Genomic DNA, 22,334 nt, shown 5'->3' with positions numbered 1-22,334 from the left:
TTGCTTTTTTTTCCCTTAGCAAAGTGCCAAAAAGGAAGGATCAATACAGGAAAACCTATTTCACTCCTCAGCAAAGGGAGTTGGAAAACATCCACTTGAACTCTTAGAACTGAAATGCTGGAGGCTGATGTAATTAAGTCAACCAGCTGAGAACTGAAAAATAGCCTGATCATACTAAGAGATTATAAGTATAAAAGAGCTGATGCACAGTTCTACATGTTTTGATGGAGGAAGTAGAGTTTACTGGGAATTTGGTGATGTCTTTTGTTGACATTTAGTTCTTTCACACTGGAAATTGTTCGTTAATTGAAAAATGTTTGAATAACACTTAGAAACTGCTGGAATATCTTTTGTTGCCCTTTTCAGAAAAAAAAAAATAGATGTGGATTTGGTTCCAAATGACTCTTCAGTTTGAAACTTAATTTATAGTATAAAGAAAAGTAGTGTTCATGCGGAAATAAAACTTTCTGCAGTTATGTCCAATAAAGGGTTTAACTGTCCAAGTTATTTTTATTGATAGTTTTGTATTAGGCTTGATTTTTTGACATTTTAATGGGTGATGTATTATTTTGTTAAAATTTTTCCAGGACAGGACAAACATTTTGAAAACTAGATGATCTTTAGGGTCCCTTCCAACCCAAACTATTCTATGATTCTATAATTCATTGCAGATCTTTAAAAGGATAAGTACAGTAAGCACAGTTATGCTTTAAAAAAGGGATGTCTTTATCGGTATTGCACGGTAAACAGATCTTCTCCCTGAACAAAGTTTTTATTTTATTTAAATGAAAGCCCCATTTTTGTCAGATTTGCCCACACAGCATTTGATTCGTCAGGAATGACCTCTTCAAGACAGAATTGCAGGTTCACTGATGGCTGCCACATGTCTGTAGTTGTCATTCCTTCTTCCTCCTCTTTTTGGCACCATGTTTTGAACACTGATGTGGTTGAGTTCAGTGATTAGGGTACGAGATACCCTAACATGTCAGGATCCAAAATGGACTTTTTTTATATCCGTGCTACTTTTCCTGGAGCTTACAGATACAGATGCAGTTGTTAAGTCAGAGTGGGGTCTTACAGGCAGCAGTGAGAATGAGGATGAGCTGCGGCTCCCTGCATTAGCTTGGTCCAGTGTGGCCTTCTAAAAATCAGCAGAAGGTCAGTGTAAATAAATAGGCTTCAAACCAAAACCAGGAGAAGAGCCAGCCTTATATTTGGTAATGCAGGTTTTCTGACAAGCCTATTGCTTTTTTTCTTTGAGTCCCTGTCCTTATTGAGCTGCTACAGATGTCGGTGACAGAGCCCTGAGTGAGACCGCACATACTGTGCAGCACAATAACCATTCTCGAAGGACATTGCCCTGTTCTGCAGAATCTCACTTTCCATTTCCCCAAAACAACAAATTTGTTACTGTGTTTGTGAAGAAAACCTCAAAATATTAACCATATAAGTGATGCGAAGACATCTGCAAGCACCTGTAAAGAGGTGAGGACAACAGCTCTGAGAGATTTCAGTTGCCTCATTTTTTGTCATTAACTCGTTCGGATGAGCTGTGGTGATCAGGTACAGAATGAGCATAGTTAACTGCTTGCCTCCTCGATCAGAAAGGCCGGGGAGATAGGGTGAAGGTCATACTGCGAGCACATCTTCATTTGCTTTTTTAAGTGCATGATCTCTAGAAGGGGCAACTGTTTCTATTTTAGGTCTAGTTTTTGATTCTATGATTCTGTGAATAATGACTTCAGGTCTAGTTTTTGTAAAGCAAGGTGTCAAGTTCAGGCCTTACAAGGAGGAGTCTGGACATCATGCATGTACAAGCTGCATTTTGATCAAGGCCAGCTGTTATTCTGGTGACTGGCATAGGTGGAGTTTGGAAAGAACCATCCCGCCTGCTCCGTACCCTGTAATCGGCAGCAATGCAGTGGTCTCATTCCTTTGTCAGGGTGCTTGTGAAGAAGAGATGTTGTACTCGTTAGCTGCATGAAATGGCAGGAGAGACTGTAAGGGGACAGGGGGCCGAGTTTGCTCTTTTCCTCTCCAGAAGTTTGGGTTTGGCATTTTGGGAAGGAGTTCTGGAGTTCCTCCTCGGGAAAAGGCAGCTGTGATAAAAGCCAAGACTGAAGAACGCAGTGGTGTGGGCCAAGCAGAGCTCGTTCGCCTTTGGGGAAGTGCTGCTGGCTGCTGCCTCTGTTCTGGCTCTATGGTAAGACACAGCCTGGAAATACAGAAGCACAGGGCTCATGGAAAGCTCCCGATGAAAGTGTTTTTCAACAGAAAATACTGAGATTGACTAGAGTGACTCGTTTTGTGAGAAGTGGCTTCTGGCTTTGGGAAATGTTGTTTTTCATTAAACTACAGAGCATATGCAAAACAGTAACACATTGATTTGGCTGTGCTGTCACGGTGCCTTCCTAGAGTCTATTTTAGTTCTCGTGTTCACATTCTCTTCTCGGTGATGGGGAGGCTGTAGTGGGTCCTGAGAGACGTGGCTTTGTGCATGGAGCCATCTTGGGTGAAAAAATGGGAGCACGAGTATGTGAACTCCAGTTCCACACGTCAGGGCATCAATCAGGTCTCTGAGGAGACCTCATTGCAGCTTTCCAGTACCTGAAGGGGGCCTACAAGGGTACTGGGAGAGGACTTTTTACAAGAGCCTGTAGTGGTAGGACAAGGGGTAATGGGTATAAATTGAAATCAGGGAGGTTTAGATTAGATATCAGGAAGAAATTCTTCACAGAGAGGGTGGTGAGGCACTGGAACAGGTTGCCCAGAGAAGCTGTGGATGCCCCATCCCTGGATGTCTTCAAGGCCAGGCTGGATGTGGCTTTGAGCAACCGGGTCTAGTGGAAGGTGTCCCTGCCCATGGCAGGGGGGGTGGGACTAGATGATCTTTAAGGTCCCTTCCAACCCAAACCATTCTATGATTCTATAATTTGATAGCATTAAATATTTGAACCTTATGGAATGTTTTCATTTTTAGCTCTCATTTTTGCTTTTTTTTCCCCCAAGCCAAATACACAATTTCTCTTCACCCCACGTAATTTTAATGACAATCTTGTTGTCATTAAAACTTTGGTTGGGAAAAGATGTTTTGGCCTAGCCTTGTCAAATAAGTAGGTAAATAGTGTAGCCCCTCCAGGAGATAAGTGACAATTTGTAAGGGTAGGGAGGGTGTTTACTTAACAGTAATGACCCCAGAAAAATCATCCCAAGAAGCGGACGACTGCTCAGCACTCATTAAAGCCGATTGGAGCTTGCAGAATTTGTCAGGGGTTAAAAGGAGGGCCAGAATAGCCATCTGATGAATTTCTGTCGGCAGGGCTGGATGCAGAAATGGGAAGTGCCTGGCTTCCTATTTAGGTTTCAGGTTTAGGTTTTAGTTTAGGTGTTTTCCCAAAATGTCTGGCCTGTTTCCGCCTTCCTTGAGGGGAAAATTGGACTGGTAACTCCCACTCCCTGTGAGTGGCAGTGCCGCTTCAAGTAGCACATGTAAACTCCTTTCCTGAAATAGGCTTGGCCATCCCCTGCCCCGGGGTTAGCCTGGAGGTCAGGACACGGCCTCGCAGGACCCTGTGAGCATGATTTAGAAGAGAGGCAGAGGAGTTGTGTCTTTAGCTGCTGTTTCCAAGTTGAAAAAGCTATTTTCCCAATTCTCCAGCCAGATCTCCCTTATTTATGGCAACAGCGCTAAAATACGCCGGGAGAAGGAAGAGCAATCCTTGAGTAAGGGGATGGGATATAAACAAACTATTCTTGGTCAACCCGACCAGCGCTGCACTGAACCGTAGCTATACACGAAGCTGCCGTCTCCAGAGCTACTTGCACGGCCCATTAGCAAGATTCCCAGTGCTTCAGGAAGGTTTAATTTGAGAGCAGTGGTATGTCGGTGCATGGAGCCAAATCGGGTCCAGTGGTGTGCTCCAGGAAACAAGCTGCCCTGGTTGCCCGGAGCACACAGGGTTAGCTTTGCTGGAGCCAGCTCAACTCCAGCTGAACGACTTCGTTCAGCAAAAGCCAGGCAGGCCTAGGAGCACAGCGGTAGCGTGTCTGAGCTAATAACCCAGCTTTTTACCTCTGTGTGGGAAGCATTTCTGCAAACCTATCCCGGCAGAACTCTGAGTTGAGTGTTTATTTAAAGTAAGTGTTAAATTTAATTTTTGCATGGTCTTGACAACCCATCCACCGGGGAAGGGTGGAATGTTTAGGATCCATTATACTTCGGGAAGTCTTAGTGGGCTCTGGACACGTGTTTGGACATTCTCAAATATCTGCAGGATCACAACCCAGATTCCTAAGGCGAGATTGAAGTAAATAGAATTTTCCATTATGTGTAATTGGGTACAGGAAAAAGTGTTGCAAGTGAAGAAAGCTCAAACACATGTTTCAATGCTTTGGTAAATCCTCTTGACATTGTGATGAATTAAGATGTTATTCCAGGTTTCAATGTGAAATGTCTCCAAAGGCACATCAGTATTGTTTATAAGCTGTAATTTATTTCTTCTAAAAAACTATTAATCTAGGTAATACCGCTCTCCAGTAACAAAAGGAGATCATCAATTAGCAGAAATAAATCTGTCACAGTGATAACTAAAGGTTTGCACGATTTTCTACAAAATTTTGCATCTCTGCATTTAAAAAAATTGTATTGAGGGGGGGATGCTAGTTGTTTGTTCCTTATGAATCAGACTTGGAGATACACGGAATAGAAGTACCTTCCTCTCCGCCCCACCGTGTCTTCCGCACCCTCCTTTATTTGGGGTGTTTTGTCTGTGGAGAAGAAGGAAACAGAAAGGAGTGTTAATGAAATGGAGCATGGTCTTTCGTAGCTCAACCAAATTGCTAATGAATAGATTTCTCTGGGTCAGAGCCAAAATCTGTTTATCTTTTTGGACGGGTAAAAGCTTTACAGTTGTGTATCTGATTGCTGCACTGGCGTCCGTGGGAGGGAAGAAACTTTAAATGTCTGAGTGGGGATCTTCGGGTTATTTATGGCATGGTAACAATGCGTATGAAGATATGATCCGACACATATGTCAAAGTAATTCCTGTTGACTGACTTCAGGGAAAATGCATTGTAAATCCAGCCACTCGGTGCACTTGGGATTCTGATACAAAGGTAGCTGCTGTGAAGGTTTTTCTGGTGCTGTCAGATTATTTATTTTGCAGTCAGGCTGATTTTCTCTGGTTTTAATTCACTTAAGAAAAGTCGTCTTTAGAAAAACAAACAAAAAACGACACTCCTCCTCTCCCTTCCCTTCCTTTTCCCAAGGCAACAGTCTGTATGTGGGAAATCATGTTATTGTCTTAAAGTAGCAGGATGCATCCAGAAACAGCATTTGTAGTTTCTTGATTTTTTTTAATTTGAATAAAGTTCACTTTACCACAAAGTACGTCATTGCTGAAACTGAATTTTTGTAAGAGATTTCATCTTTACCAACTTTCCTACCACCGAATACTGAAACTTCTATTTTTAAAATGCTTTTAGAAGCATTACGTAGGGTGTTTTTTTTAAACCCACAGCTATCAAAGTTTCTGGATTTATTGTTGTCATGGCCTGGCTGTAGCAGAGATACAGATGTATTTTAAGTACTTGGGGATGAAAATGGCCTTAACTGTTGCCATGAATGTCTGTCTTGTTCGTCGTGGTATGGTGACGTTTGTGCTAACGGGGGCACAGGGGTTTATTAATTATTCAGAAACAAGTCTGTTTATCTGGAAGAAGCACATATAAAGTTATGCTGAAAGTGGTGCTTCCACTGCCTGCAGTCGCCAGCCTTGGTAACTAAAGCCCTTACGGCTGCCAGTGCTTCCAGTCCCCTGATCCCTGTGGCAGAGAAATTTGAGCCCATTTTACAGATGAGGGATTGAGGAGGAAAGAGACCAACCGACTTCCCAGGGCGATAGGTGACGTGTGACAGAACTGGATGTTGGATGCAGCTGATATTATCTTCATCCGGATACTCGGCAGAAAGTGCTCATCCTTTCCAAAGTGAAGGAGATTTTCCCCACTGAGACTGCACAATTTTCACTATTTTGTTTCTTCTTGTTCTCCGTGAAGTGCAGACTGTATTAATAAAGACTGGAATACTTGAGGAAGCTGCCTCCCAAATTAGCAAGCCATGGTTTCTTACGGAAAACATGGATGCGAGCCATTGGTGAAATATAGCAACCCAGGAGAATAACAGGTTTACCAGGGTTCGAATGACCTGCCTTCACACAGATATGCCGAGACATCTGTTACAGTCATGAGTGAACTGCTGGTTTAAGTCTGCAGCAGGGGAAGCTTGCAGTCCATCAGCATTGCCTGCGGTAGCAGGTGCTACTTTAGGCAACAGGAATTACCGAGGAGGTTTTCGATGAACAAAGACCCTTCCTCTTGCCAAGAAGAGGCATACGGGAAATTGAAACAAACAGCACACGCCCACGGTCTTTCGTTTGTGCTGCGCGACGAGAGGGTAGCGTGTGCTTCTGCATCCAAATCTCTACGTGATTAGTTACAGGTACAGTGTGGCTGACAGAGTGGCAAAGTTGGTGTCTGAGAAGTACTTAGGGCTTTTCAAACCAAACTACTTCAGTCAGATTCCCAAACAGAAATGAATCATCGAGGTTTAATGGAAAATGTTCAAAACAAATTTATCATCTGAAGACCGATGGTTTTATTATCAGAGTATATGCCTAAAATAGTAGTGTAAAACTGTCATCCTAAAGGTTATGATTACTTACGTGAATAATTGAAGTTTAATTCTTGCTCACCATTAATCTGCAGAGATATTATAACTTTATATGATGCCAGGATATTCGTATTGGCACAAGGTATATGGTGTCCTCTCTCTCTATTTTTCTCTCTCTCTCTTTCTTCCCCCCAGTAATAAAATTTGTAATCACATCATAAATATAGATTTGTTTCTATTTTATCGGAACTTTATTTTTCTTTGCATAACATAGTTGTGTACGGAAAGGATGTGTCTTTTCAGTGGATGAACTACCAGACAGAAAACTGGATTACAAATTTGGGGCTGAAAAAAGTTATGATTTGGTGTGTTATACATGACTGTAATTGCCAGCAGTTCTGAAAAGAAAATGCTCACAGGGTAAAAAGGAGTGTCCAGAGAAGCTGTAGGAAAGCCACAGAAGAGTTGACATTTGCAGTGGCTTCCAAGATCTAAAATGCTTTCCCTGACTCTCTCATGTACAGCTCGAGTACTTGGTTCACAATATTTAATGGGTGTCTCACATTGGTACATAACGGCTCTAATAACTATATGAGATCTTTAAATATCTTAACGGTTCCCACCTCTATTTTGATAACGAATTTCATACTAAATGGAGATAAAACAAAACCTGTTCTTTTCTTTTCCTTTGAACAGAGCGTGGATCACACTTCTCGTAAACCTCATCATATTGAGGTTGGGCTAAGATGAGCATAACCAGTGACGAAGTGAATTTCTTGGTGTATCGCTATCTTCAGGAATCGGGTAAATTTCCTCTCTTTCCTCACAACTTCAGGTCATACATGAAATGGGAAAATTGGCTTTTTGCATTGTGTTGCTTTAGGAATGTCACATTGAATGTTTGAAACTGATAAACTCTGACTAAATATTTCTTGCACAAGCCCACATTTCTTTGAAATCTCGGTCTTGAACATAATAAAAGTGCCAACATGCTCAGGTACAAAGTAAACATTGGAGTTAGGCAAAACAAGGAAATGAATAACATTATGTTAACAAATGTTTTTGTAGACTTATATCATAGCAGCCACAGTAATTTTTGGCAGCAAAGGCACAAAGCACATGGATTTTGTATCTTTTTTTCTTAGCTACTTGAAACCTTCTGTTAGTGCAAAGGTAACAGGGGAGGTGAGAAACACTGACAAAGAATTTATAGCCAGGAGCCCAGTTTACCTGGTACTGGCCTGTGTTCTGGATTGGTAAAAGTAGAATTGACTAAAAAATTGTGGTGTTTCATATGCTGAAACATCCAAAAAAAAAAAAAATAATCTGTGAAAAATACATGTCTTCCTGTCAGAAGACTTGAAGCCAGTTTTAGAGTAAGCCCTCCACACCTGAGAGATGTATTGCACAGGGGACCAAAATCCCAGCAGGGTTAGCCTGCTTCTGTTGGTCATTATAGCTGGCACTCATTAGATATGTTATTTTGATTTGTTTCTTCTACTTCCAAGAATATTTCCATCCCAGAAACTCAATTCGCTATGCAAGGAATCTCCACTGAAATTGGAAGACGATTTATAATACTTTTTCAGGATTTGGTCTTTTAAAACATCTCTTTGAGATTCCAACTGTGGCCTGTGTTAGTAGCTGTTTTCTCACATTGTATTCTTCTCTCTCATAATGGAGCTTATAAAAAAAAAAATTAGTTCTGGCATGCAATCAGATGAAAGAAAGATGGGAACTAAAAAAATTCAAATTTCATCCAGATAAAGTTTGTTTTTAAGAATAAGCTATTGGGTAGCACGCTGGAAAAGGTGTTGAACATTAGAGCGGTGTGCAAACGGACATAATTGAAGCCTAAAGAATCCTGAAATTGTTTTGTGTTGTTACATTCGTATTGAAGGAGATTCTACATAACAGTGTATTAATCAGTAACTTTTCCTGATGTGAAAAAAGAAAACCAGCCTTTTTTATCCCTCTTGATAGATGACTAGAGGATTAGGGCTGTGTAATGATTCAGGAGGCTTTACAAAGTCACACAAAAATGGTGATATCAGCCAAATGTCAGGAAGAAGTTATTCTAGGACACCCCTCTCCCACAATCAAGCCATCACTTTTTCTGTTATAGGGAGAACGTCACATACAAATTTTAATATTAATTGCAACTTGTACTACTCTTACCTTCTTTTTAAAGGGCCAAATGTTTCTCTTACTTAACCCACACATACTAAAGGCATTCACAAAAACTTTGTACTTCCACTGTTTCTGTTGTATTTACCATATAAGAGAGTAGAAGTTAAATATTTGAAGAAATATGCAAATATGCTTCAAACTGAGAATATTGAAGTCTAGATGCTAGGTATTGATTTAGTAGATATACCTGACAGTCTGCTAGTAATTCAATTCAGCAGCTAAGCAGTGATGTATCCACTGATCTATTTTAAAAGCTTCTTACAATTAGTTTGAATCTTTTTTCCTACTGTAATTGTTTTTTCCAAAGAAATTTTTATATCTGTATTTTCAGATAAAGTAGGGTAATAAGACAGAAATTGTTATATAGCATCTTGCCTTTCCACCTGCTAGTATAAATGCCATAATATGCAACAGCAGATGAAAGTTGTTTAATTAATAGCTTCAGAAATAATGGATGCCAAATTTAGAGGACTAGTGTTTAAATACAGTTTAAGTTCAAACCCCTAAATTTAAGGAGTCTGCCAAAATCAAGGTTATTCCATTGATTTTTTTAGTAACATTAACTGAACCCTAAGCTTCTAAAAATTTATCAAACACAGCCATAAAGGTTGCTTACAAGACTGTACAAAATCCAATTTTTTTTTCAGATATCTGTCCTTTAATCTTATCCTGTAAAACTTCCAGGCTTCCCCATCAAACGTAGCAAATGGTGGGTGGAAGAGAGAAACGACAAAAGGAAATACATATGGTGGAACAACTGTGTAAAAAGCAAACTGTCCCTACAATATTTCAGGTGATTTGAGACATCAAGGCACAGAAGCGCTTGAGACTATCTGAAACCTTATAGCAAAAATACTGATGGGTGCTTTACACTTCATTATGAAAATGCTGGCAGGTCATTCTAGTAGAAGTTCAGCTCTTCTGAAATTGAAGTTAGAAGTGAAATTCAATAATTGTATTTCCTCCTTAATTCTCTGTCAGACCAGAAAGCTTGCACAGGAGAGTACTATTAGAGTTGGAACTGTCTAAATCATTATTGTTGCTTTTTAACAAATCTTGGCATACCAAGGGGAGTTCCAGTGAACTGGAAAAAGCAAATGTTGTGCCAGAATTTTTAAAGGTTAAACAAGATGATCCAGGTAACTATAGGTCAAGCAAAGACACTGGAAGGTTGAAACTGGATACCTTCAACAAAAAATGAAGAGATGACAGCATGCCTAATGCCAGCCAGCAAGTTTTTATGGATAATAGCTCTTGTCAAACAAACTTGATACTGCTTTTTCCAGGATCACAACTGAAGTTGACAAAGACACTCAGACTGCTTTATGACATTTACTTAGCCTTGCTGACAGCGTGGTTAAAAACAAAACGAAAGAACAGTGTGTAAAATCAGTGTAATCCAGGGTTACCAAATGGATTAAAAACGGACTAACGGAAACATCTTGAAAAGTGATCGAGAGTCAGGGAATGTTCATCTCACGGGTTGCTTCTAGTGGGAACTCAGGGGAATCTGTTCTTGGCATGACGCTGCTCAATAGCTTTATCAGTTACCTGGAAGGAAATATAAGACGATTCTCAAGTACATTTGCAGATGGAATGAAATGGTAAGTTGTGGCACTCGATGAGTTACGCTGATGGATCATGTGATTTAACAGAAAAAAAAAGCAGCCAGGGAGACTGCTTTGAGTTGCCTGCTGCTGGAGCGGCAGGCTGGAGGACACTGCCTGGGCCAGGGGCAGTGCACTCGCATCCCTGCAGTACGAGACAAAATTTGGACAACTTAAGGCCTAGTTTTCTTAGCTGTGTTAAAATAAGTAAGCTAATAATTGCCTCTTCACATAGGTGACTGACTCAGGGCTTACCTATGCTCAGAAAAGCAAAGCAGTCAAGCATTATTTGAATTTAGGCTCCATGGGTTGATGGTACAGGGATTCTACCACTAAGGTGGCTAGCTGTTGTCGCTTTTGCTGTAGGACCATGAATGTCCCTCTTCTTGAGGTATAAAGAAATCGAGTCTTTCATTTCACTTTAAGATTGTTATTTCCTGTCCAGAAGTCCTGCAATGGTCAGTTTGCTCCTTTTTTCAATATGAGTTTTTGGTGCACAATTTAAAGTGGCCCAGTTCTTAAATGTGCTGAGTACTTCCAGGCATTGTTTATCTTCTGAGTCAGTTTGAAGTCAGGTTACATTTATTTGTAGGTGTCTTGATTTAAAGACTGCCTTTAGTGAAAATGTTGGCTTTAGTCACTAAAATCAGGCTTAGGTTATGTGTATGCTGTGAGCGTACTGCCAGTGTGGAGGTTGGAGCGCACAGAATACTCCTGTGTTGGATGTATTTATACCAACAAAGCAGGTGCATTGGCAGAATTGAACCAAAGAAGCCGAAGTTCTGGCATCCAGATTATGTTGGTTCAGCTTTGCACCTCTTCAAACTCCTAAGAAGCATACTTTTGCTAGCAGTCGTCTTCATGGCTGACATAGTCCTTCTATTGGTTTTCTTCAGAGTGAAGAGCTGTCCTTCTACAGGACCATATCCAATTCAGAATATAGTTTTCCTGTTCTGCTTTGTCTGCCCAAAAGACAAAACCAGATAATTACGTCTTTTGGAACAAAGGTCAGAGCAGTACAATGCAATGGGAGTAATAAGGATTCCAAGGAAAACTGAAAAATGAGTGGTGTGGGGATGGCAAAGCTAAGGGAAATCAGTTCTCTCACCTTTTAATCTAAAATGTGCTGCTGTCTGCTGCGAGTTACCAAGCCTATCGTCAGTCCCAATGCTACAGTAAATTACCTGCCCTGCCCAGCCCAACAGGTCAGTTCAGTTGTTAAAGCTTTTTCGTATTTGGTATTTTTGATGCATTGATTGATTGAACTGTGTTCTTTTTATAGCACAGACATGCATGTTGCAGTATAGAATCCTTATCTGAAAATCAGCTCCTCAGCTGTCTGCAGCTTGTACCACTCCCTAGCAGAGCATTTGTTGTAGCGGGTGTCGGGCAATGACTTGTTAGAGTTAAGGTTGCGTAACAGTTTCCATTTGCACTCATACTTCTACTGCTCAGTTTGGATTTTTCCATGTTTTATGTCATAGACTTGATAAACTATTCCTCAGTGTACAATCCGTACGATGTCCAAGACAATAAAAACACTAGCTGGATGCTTTTGCTAAAAAGATGTCAATGAAATTTTAGCTGCTGACTTGGGACAATTCACCATTATGCTTTAGAAGTGTTATTTGTTTTCTTCACAGCCATACAGATTATGGCAGCAGATAACGTCACTGGTTTCCATCTGCAGATTCAGGATGACAGCAGTGCATTGGTCTGTTTGGTTCATAGCTGAGAGATTCTCCTTATTTTCCTAAAAGATAAGATTTTCTCTCAGGTTTAAGCATAGGCCTGGGCTCAAGGGCACACACAGCATGAAATGCTTCTGTGAATCACAGCACAATATCCTTTGAAGAGTTAGGCGTGTGCAGACATGGGCCTTTCCTCTTATCCACATCCAGGGCATCTTACACTCATTCTGCCTTTGGGAATCATGAGAGAATCCAAAATACGGACATTCTGAAATTTCTAGAATTTCATCTTTGTAATGGTGTCCAACCAGATGCTAGTAGTTGGAATAGAACCAAGTTACAATTTTTCCAATGCCATTTACAATTTTTTGAAAATGAAGCAACAGAATTTGAAGGAAAATATTTTCTTTATGACTCGTTCTCTTTTTTAATAAAGAAATTTGTATACAAAATGTAAGAATGGCAGTGTGCTTGGGTGAGGTCTGAGGCAGTAGGGAATGACTAAAGAGCAATATTCTGTTCTTTTCAATTTGCGCCTTATGCAACAGTGTTTGCTTACATAAGCCTGTGCAGTTTTCCTCTGATGTCTGTACTTTTTCTGCATGTGAGCTACGTTTAGAGTATTTTGAACACCTGTGTACGGCACAGCGAACCTGAGTCACAGATGAGAGAAGTACATGTCAAAACTCATTCAGATTAAGCATAGCATCAAATATTGACATATATAGGTCAGCTAAATTTGCTTCAAAGCGAACAGCTTCCTTTGTGTAGGAAGGCTGGTGCAAGGTATAAAGGGAATATACACTGTGTGGGTTTTGCTTAAATTATTAAAATCTACACCTTGAAGAATAATTCATTGGAAGAGTGAGTTGCTTGGTCAATAAAGGCACTTGTCCAGTGTGACAGTAAAAAGAGTCATGTGCACTGATGGTAGAGTCGGTGGATACTGATTTTTCTTTTGCCTTTTTTTTAATGTTTTCTTCCAGTTTGGCTCACGAAGATCATAGGAGAATTCAGGCTGGGTGGTATCTCAGGAGATGACAGAACCAGAGAATGGTTCAGGTTGGCAGGGACCTTTGGAGATCATCTAGTCCAGCTCCCCTGCTCAGAGTCCGGTCAGACGCAGCAGACTGCGCAGAGCTAAGTCCAGTCAGGTTTTTAACATCTCCCAAGGATGGAGAGTCCACAACCTTCCTGGGCAGCCTGTTCCAATACTCTGTCACCTCACAGTAAAAAAATTATTTATTTTGTTTCAGTGGAATTTCATGCATGTGTCAGTTTGTGCCCATTGCCTCCTGTCCTGTCACTGGGCACCACTGAGAAGAGCCTGGCTCCATCCTCTTCGCACTCCCCTCTGGTATTTATGCACATGGCACATGGATAAGGTCCCCCGTGAGCCTTCCCCTCGCCACACTGAGCAGTCACAACTCTCTCAGCCTCTCCTTGTATGCCAGATGCTCTAGTCCTTCGATCATCTTGCTGGTCTTTTCACTGGACTTTCTCCAGTGCGTCCCTGTCTTTCTTGTACTGGGGAGCCTAGAACTGGACCCAGTACTCCAGGCATGTCTCACCATGGCTGAGCAGAGGGCAAGGATCCCCTCCGCTGACGGGCTGGCAACTCTTTTTGTAGAGCAGCTCAGGATGCTGTTGGCTTTCCTTGCTGCAAGGGCACATTGCTGGCTCACGTTCAAACCTCCTGTTCAATGCTGGGGAGCCTCAAAGGTCTTTTAAAGAACCTATACATAAAGGTGCTGTTCCACTCGATAGTCACTGGAATGCCCTTGAAGCTGTGCACACAGCGCTGCTCTAATAGTGGGATGGAGACCTTTTGTTGCTGAGTGAAAAATACATCCTTGAAACGACATCCTGCCAGCCAAAGATAAACCACACATTTTAGTGTTGTTTCAATAACAATCTGTGGCTGCATTATTTGCGTCTACATACGTGTTATCGCTGGCTCTTGGGTCGCAGGCATTCTGCCTCGATGTGGAGTAATGGTAGGTCGTAGACCAAACTTCGCCGCAGTGGTATAAAGACGCTTAGGTATTTGCTTAGCATCTATTTGCACAGTTACTTTTGTGCTAGTGTAGCTGGCTGCTGAACAGGAATTACTGAGTAAATAATACATTTTTTAAGGAAATACGTAGAAACTGGGTGTATAAACCTGGGTTTAAGGTTTTTTTGCCTCACTATTCCTGTTTGAAAGTGAGGTTAATGCTACATATGGTACCTCACAGCAGACAGTGAAAGGTTTTAGTCCTAAAATGTATTGAAATCCTCTGAGGAAAGATTATTACAGGTGTCCTGTGCCACTATTTAACATTATTTTTCTGTTATTTCAAGGTACTCTTTATGGATTTATAGGTGAATATATATATGTGGATGCAATATGAACGAGATGCTAACTGTATTAGTGAGGAACTGATGTGAAGACTGAAGACAGGGTTTCTTTTGCCTTTTCAGCTGTACAGTGACTAGGCTTTGGAGCAATACAAAATCCATTTCTAATTCCCATGGTTTAGCACAGACCTGATTTGTGGGCATGCAGGCCTATTTATATGATGTGTTATCCTCTTTAGGGCCATCCCACTCAATTAAAATAAAATTACTTAAACTTATGATCCAAGTCTGTGATATACTGGAAGTTGGGTATAGAACCAACATTTGTGACCTCTCATTAATTATTTGAGATAAATAAATCCATGGTGTTTCTAGGAATGGAGTATGTGTTGAAGTAACTCTTGGATAAGAACACTTGAGACATTTGACAAAAAAAAGTTGTGGTGTAAATAAAAGTGTTCCCTACAGGTCACCCCAGAATGAATATTCCTATCTAATGAGAAACCATCTGTAACTACATAAATTGCATATAATATAGCATAATATATATATAAGATGTACTATCAAAAGGGTATATAAGGGGGTTTGTGCTCCTCTTTCTTTTTCTTTATTCTTTCCTCCACTTTCTGTGTTTCTTTTAAACTCGGGACAAAGGGACTGTCTAATTCCAGTAACAGTAACTCTGAATTTGAAATTGTACTTCATAGTTGAAGGATGGATGGCTGCTGGAAAGACAAATCCGTTTCTCAAATAAGAACTGTATTATTACGCACAGTTTCTCTCTCTGCTAGTAAGCATTTATTCTCTTTGCAAATGCTAAGTGCGTTTTAAGAAAGTCAGGGTCAGCACTAGAAGACAACAAGCTTTATTGGGCTGCAGTTCCAAAACTTTTTTTTTTCTTTAAACTTATCAAAGCTATAGATCTTGGGAAGGATGAAACTGGCAGGTTAAAGGTAAATACTTTTCCCAGCTTCCTTTAAAGATAAGAAAATTGGTTTCTGAGCCGACAGCACCTCTAAACCGTGTGAAACGACGTGTGAGCCAAAACCACATTGTGCGCTTTCTTCGTAGAGCGGTGAATACATATTAGCAGCTTGTGAGGGTTGGCTTCCCAAGATCCAAATTCCACAACAGAGAGGGAAAAACTACTGTTACAGCTACAGAAGTTACTGGTTTTGTCATACTTTGTTCTGGTTATATTTTCAAAAGTCTATAATAAGCTGCATGAGGGCCATTTTTATGTGCATTTATGTATGGACAGACTGAAGGGTCTTGTGACCAAATACCTACTTTATATGCCTAGGTGTAAATGATAGTTTCACATGTTTTCTGGTGCAGTTCAAGATGTCCCTTTCAAAACTTCTTTCTCTGTGTGTTTTACTCTTGTTGCATAACAATAGCAATATAAATGCCACGTAAGAAAAGTAATACTTGGTGCAGAATTTTCTTAAGTTCCTGCGAGGGAGAAAAATACACTGAGTATCTTGTTCTTTTGCCATTTGCAAAACGTTACATACTTGGTATTTCCTTCTAGGTCTCTTCACTGTTTTCTAAACTTGGCTATTTTAATTTTTCTTTGGCCTGAAAGTTGCCGTACAGTGTTGGGTCTCAGACGCTGAGCAAACACGGTGATTTTTAAGCTACACAAACATAAACAATTGCGCCTTTGCAAATGTATTCCGTAGCACGGATTTTGGTTCTGATCACTTTGTGTCTCGTTTTTTAAAGCTTGTATGAATGCAGTATTATAGGGGCATGAAGGAAATAGGATGTTGTCTGGAGGGCAGGTATCCATAGGTCAAGATGGCTTTGCTGGCAAATCCAGTGAAGTTCTACACATTTGTCATTTTCCTGCTTTTCCTTGTGATTCTCCAGGCCTCGTGAAAGCAGCTGTATCTTGCAGCTTTGCAAGTGTTGCCCGCAGCCCGCATGCTGGGGCTTTTCTGCCTGCACAGCTGTGGCGGTTACAAACCACCCCTCCTCACAACCAACCAGCGTAGCCGCGTTAGGACTCCCTTTGCAGTCACCATCCGCAGAAACCGTCCTGGTGTGGGAGTTCCCGAATGCCCACAGAGGGTCGGCGGTGGGGTGCTCCTTGCCACCTCTTACAGGTGACTTGTTAGAACCGACAGAAGAGCGTAGCTCACGGAAGTAAACTGTGAAGTACGTATGCCTGTGAAAGTCTCTTTATAAACACAATCCTAAAAAAAATGCACATCCCACTGGACGTTTGGTTGCACGGAGAGGGCTAAAAGATAACAGCATCCCTTTAATTTAGAAGGAAAAGACTTTCCTGCCAACTAAGTTATTTCAAGCCTTGCTGATAGTGGCATTAAAGTGCTAGATCTGTGTTGACATTTATTTGCAATTGTCAGTCTATTTACACAGAGTGAGAAAGGGGATTATTTCAGACCTTATTTTCAAAAGATTTTTTTTAAGTTCCTCTTTCCATTGCCCATGTTCTGTTTTCTGTCTGTATTGAATTTCTCTTTTTGTTAATTTGCAGCCCTCAGAAAGGCTTACATAGTGAGTGCCAAGTACTGCTCATCAAAAGATCATTTCCAAGTTGGGTTAATCTTGTCCAACATATTTTCCTGCATAAAAAAAGAAAAAAAAAACCCTGCCAAAAACATTCTTTGGCACATAATAAAATAATTTTGGGTAGCAGGCATTTGCTCTGAATTCTTGGCAGCAGGTGAGCAGGTCAGATATCCAAGAAAAAAGGGCGTAACGTTTAATATTAGTGAATAATCGCTTCTACAAAACTTGGGGTAACCAGTCACACTCTAATTTTGGCAACTGACAGGAGCTACAGCTAGGGATCCTTTCTTTATATTTCCCAGGGACTGTGAAAGAGCTTGTAGTACAGGACACATTTCCCAGGGTTCTGGAAATAATTTTAATCATTCAGCAATCCTGATCTTGAAACAAACGTACAAGCCCTATTGTTCAGCTGATTTTTCTAAAAATATATTTCAACTGCGGTTCTCTATTTTAAATTGCTAATGTGTGTCCTTGTTAAGCCCTTTATGTAATTGCGAAGGTAAGTCTTCAAAAACAAGCAGACACTGCCAAAACCAGAGAGGCACTCTAGGCTGTATTACCAAGAAATAAAAAGCTCAGCTAGGAGAAGAATCTCAGTCTGCTGAGAATAATAAACAAGGTGTGGTGTAGGATTTTTGCCCACCTCTTTTTTTTTTTTTTTTTAACTGTTTGTGGCATCTTATCTGTGGCTCCAGGAACCAGACACTTACTAACTGCAACCAAACGTATTTCAGAGAAACTGGTGTCCTTTTTGTGAAGCCTCTGCGTATGTACACTAGGGTTTTATAACCACATTTTTATGGATACTTAATTACATTTAGACAGAAATCTGAGGAGAAACAAGGATAGGGATCCGCATTACATTCTCAGTTCTCAGTGCATCATGTAGAAGGGGAAATACTAGACTCTAAATGGCAGCTGCAGTCAAGTACAGTGAAGAACATCATTGTGTTCTCTTGGGCAGTGGGCAAGAATTAGGTCGTTTACCTCAGGAACTAGATCAGTGTGTGTTAGGCCCAGGATTAAGAAAATACAATTGCTCGAAGTTCAGCTGTTTGCGTCTCAACTCGTGATTGCCATGGATCCCATAAGAGCAGTTGCAGGTTGGTTCCACCAAGCCAAAAGTTTTAATAATTTCTACAACCTTGCTCATATTTGTATCCTCCACTTGCCAAATACCTTTGAAGAGAACAGCGTGTTACTTCAGAGGTGAGGATTGGAAAAGCTGGTATTGGGAATTTCAAAAAAAAAACATGACACAATGTCAGAGAAATCAATGAAATAAGAAATGTTGATGATTTCCACCTGGATATGGTTAAATTATTATACAAAAACAAGGGGTTGTCAGATAGTTTATGCCTCCTCTTTTTTTTTCATCCTACTCTCTTTCTATTGAGGTAATAGCATCACTAATTTAGTGATTTTCAGAAATTGAACCTGAGGTCCCTGCATTTGAAGACCTCAGTGTGGACTGCTTGAGTTAAAGAAATAGGGAAATTTATTAAGGGAAATGATGCAGCACTCCATATGAAATCTCATTATTTTCCAGGACAGAGGGCCACACTGGGCATTACTTATACAAAGATGTGTGGGAATGGGTTGTTACTTGTGCTCAGTGTTGGGATAGAGGCTGTTCATCATAAAGATGCCCGAGATGTGTGTGCAAGGCAATTTGATATTCGGAATTCTTTGTTTTCTGTTTCATTCTACAGTAACAAATGGTTCAGTGAAGAATCACATAGTATGAGTAATTAAACTGAATAATTTGCAAATAACTTAGAGACTTCTTTTTTTTTTTTTTTTTTTTGGACAGTATGCTTGTTGAATTTACCAGAGAAAACTGAGTCCAGTTAGTTCACAAACAGAAAACGTGTGCAGTGTTCAATAGATCGTTTCACTGTTGCTCATCGAGGCATCTCTGAGGTAACTCCTGAGTAACCGACGAAGACTAAAGCACTTCAGAGTTGTTGCTCCCACAGACCCCTCTTTGTTATTCCCCTCACCTGTACAAACGCAGCAGTGGGTGCTGTAGCTGTTACAGTTCAAGACTGCAGTTTAAACGAGATTGCTTTTTACAGTGCGACAGGGATCAGAAAATGAAAGGAGCACTTAGTGAGTGTCACTTAGCTGGATCTGGGATTGCCGGATGAGCTAGCACGGGGAATACTCAGCAGCACCCCAGTTGCGTGCCTAAAAGGAAGAATCCTTCACTCCTGGGAGAGGTGAGGCACATCTATGGAGAAGACAAGGCATTCCCTGGGCTGCAGGGCTGCCCACTGCCCTTTCCTATGCCTGCGTTTGACAGGCATTTCTGCTGTGAGCCAGTCATATTACAAACAATTAAAATTATGTAGCCTGCAGATCAAATGAGCACGCGAAGAGCAGCATTATGTTCATTAAATAAAACCTAGTCATATTACGATAGATGACAAATCTTGTTTCAAGGGGAGGCCATTTTTAACTGAAAAAGGAGCAGCCAAGGGAAAAAAATCTCCATCATCTCAATTTTTGCAGTTACAGCAAAATCTATCAGTGAAATTTTGCAAAACACAGCCCTACATATGCATTTTTTGGCACTGCCTAGGGCAAGAATTCCCAAATGGCTGTGTATGCACCACTGAGAGTATGTACAGACACCTCAGTGTGGGAAAAGATACAGCACAGAACTGGGACCTGTTATCACTGTCAATACTAAAAAGTGCGTGAATCTCTCAGTGAGGAATTTCAATCAGTTTTCAAGTCAGAAACACTTGTATAACAATTTTTGTGTTGGGGGGTGTCATTTAAATTATTTTTTCCTGCATTCAAGGTCCTCTATGCCTTTATGCTCTGTAAAATTTTTTCAGGCCAACTGTTCCGCAGCTGATCGGTCACCTCCCTTTGAGGGGATCATACCAAGTTCTGCACTGTTCATTTGGAATTTTTTTTTCATGTGTGATAATGTGTTTACTGATTGTACATAGTTTGATGTTTTATGTTTTTCCACCTCTTTTGAGGTAGAAAAAACCTGGAAGCTGTTTTCTCAAGTCTGCTGCACAGTGCCGTTTAGGGCAGTGGTCACGTCACTGCCCAAGTGACTGTCCGGTTCACTGGTACAAAGCCGGTTCAGTGTGTGGCCATGCTGCCACATGGCCCTTCTCCCCTTTGATTTAACCTTAAAAGCTCATAGTTGCATTGCATGTGTCCTCACTACATTAAGATGTAATTTATTGGTGCTGTTTGAATAGAAATTACTGTTACTCACAGTGATTATTACAGTCACCGAAATGACAGAATGTATGGAAAATAATGCCTACGGACACAGATTTGCAACTTTCATTCATTTCTGCTACTACAGCATTTTGAGTTTGGATCTGTTGTGATTTCATGTCATCCCTACCGCATCCTTTCTTCAGATCCCCCCTTGCAGAGCACCTTCTGTCTCTGCTCTCGCTCCCCAACTGCCTTGACAGCCTGCACAGTCTCTGGAGGAGGGGGAGGGGTGCTGGTGTCTTCGCTTTGCATTTCCCAGTGTGGTTTCATGAACTTAGGAGGAGGGCCAAGTTAACATTTGTAACACAAGCTAACATTTAAAAAAAACTTGCCTTTGTTTAAATAGAAATCATCTTTTTGTAAGACTGAACTACAGAGCTGCAACACTGCTGTGTAATTCAGTGTGCTCGTACGCGGAGCCCCGAAGAGAACTGATGACATCTGGTAACTAGAAAAGCAAAGCTCAAGTGATTCTTCAGCGTTATCAGAAACCTGACATGGGTACAGCTTCATTCAGGATTTTGTTAACTCTGTGTGTTAATTTTAAAACCAGTCAGCTGCTATGATGAGCCTTACATAGATGCTACAGTAGTGCAAGAAATCAGGAGATAAATTAGCTATCAGTCGGTGGGCTGATTGACTTGTTTCTCTTCTGTTTGGTTTTCGTCTAATTACAGTTGTATGGGAGGATTTTTCTAAGAGGGGTGAGGAACAGAGTGTCCAGCAGCACCCACTTAAGCAGTTTTGCACCGTTGATTTTCAGTATGTGGATCTTAGCAGATAAGAATTTAGGAACGTTTGTCGCAACTGCTGGAGATAGGCGCATGAGATCGCTGGTCAGTGACAGTGTGGCCAGGAGTTGTGTGCTTCCTCATCTAACGGGTTCTTTGGCAATAGCTTCTTAGCGTTAACAGTAGAATAGCAAGATTCATTGCAATAACACAACTGGGTTTTGTGCTGAGAAATTCCTTCTGTCACGTGCAGTGAGGTGAGGGGTGTCGCTCTTCGGGGATGTGGCAGCTCAGAACTGGGCAGAGAGGTTAGCTGGGTGCCACTGATGTCTGACTGCTGACAAAGATGGGACTTGAAATATCCCACCAGTCAACCAAACAGTCTGCAAGATACCGAATGCCATAATGAGAGGTACAAAGTCGTCATTAAAATTGAGGCTTCTGTAGATCCACAGTAATGATTTTCTGCTCTTTTACATTTTCTGGCGATGCATGTTGGTTGCCATTTTTTTGCCATCCACCTTGTGATTGAATCGGTGCCCATGTTACTGTTTTCTGAGCTGTCGCTCACAAACTAGCTGCTGGGCTTTTTAGCAGTCAACTTCAGTGCTTCTGGACAACAGCTTAATCATCTCATTCTTCTCCATTCTTAAGTAGATTTATCCATCATACATTTTGAAGTCCATTCCTTTTCAAGAAGGTATTGTTATTGTTGTTGTTGATTAATTTAAATACACATAAATATGAATTAAGTGGGATCTGATTCTCTAGTTCTGGTTAATCGCATGCCCTGTATTTATATACACAGATTTCAGTGTTCAGTGATCAAGCCCTAGATCTCTCAGGCGCAGACTGTGTATGCTCAGTGCTTGATTTTTTCCTTGTTGTGGTGCCCAGTAATGTGCTTAGGTGTCCTGCAAAACTGATTAACAAAGGAAAAACACTGCCCTGCAGATCTTACAGTCTGTTTTGGATGCAGCAGGAGGTTCAGGAGCTCATAAAATAGACCAGGACATAAAGAGCAATACAGGTTGAGAATACAGGGAGTAGATAAATGATTGCAGTTTTTCAGGTGTTTTTTCCTGTGCTTATTTTTATGTTTTGTAATCCTATGTAACTCTGCTCATAGGTGGACATGCCACTTCCTAAAAAGTGTCCAAAGCATCCCCCAAAAATGGGGAAATGCCAGGAATAGAAGGAAGAGAGGATAGAGGCTGTTACTGGGAAGGGGAGAAAAACGGTAGCAAAATAAAATGTGTAGGGGGAGAGAATCACAGAGCAATACATACCTCGGTTTCAAATGTGGGA

General features: G+C 40.9%; 1 protein-coding gene across 1 annotated transcript in view; it reads left to right on the top strand.

The window, feature by feature from the left end:
* LOC104510008 (F-box-like/WD repeat-containing protein TBL1X) overlaps positions 1 to 22,334 on the top strand; it is a gene marked incomplete at its 3' end in the record, with an annotated part of 64,140 nt that overhangs the window by 30,640 nt on the left and 11,166 nt on the right. Inside the window, exon 2 of the mRNA XM_010152137.1 lies at positions 7,368 to 7,475. Coding sequence (XP_010150439.1) covers positions 7,418 to 7,475 — 58 coding nt within the window. The remainder of the gene's footprint in view (positions 1 to 7,367; positions 7,476 to 22,334) is intronic.

Source organism: Eurypyga helias, unplaced genomic scaffold (assembly GCF_000690775.1).
Source record: "Eurypyga helias isolate BGI_N326 unplaced genomic scaffold, ASM69077v1 scaffold1905, whole genome shotgun sequence".
In the NCBI taxonomy this organism is placed as follows: domain Eukaryota; kingdom Metazoa; phylum Chordata; class Aves; order Eurypygiformes; family Eurypygidae; genus Eurypyga; species Eurypyga helias.
The sequence above is the reverse complement of the archived record's forward strand: the minus strand, read 5'-3'. Positions and strand labels throughout refer to the sequence as shown.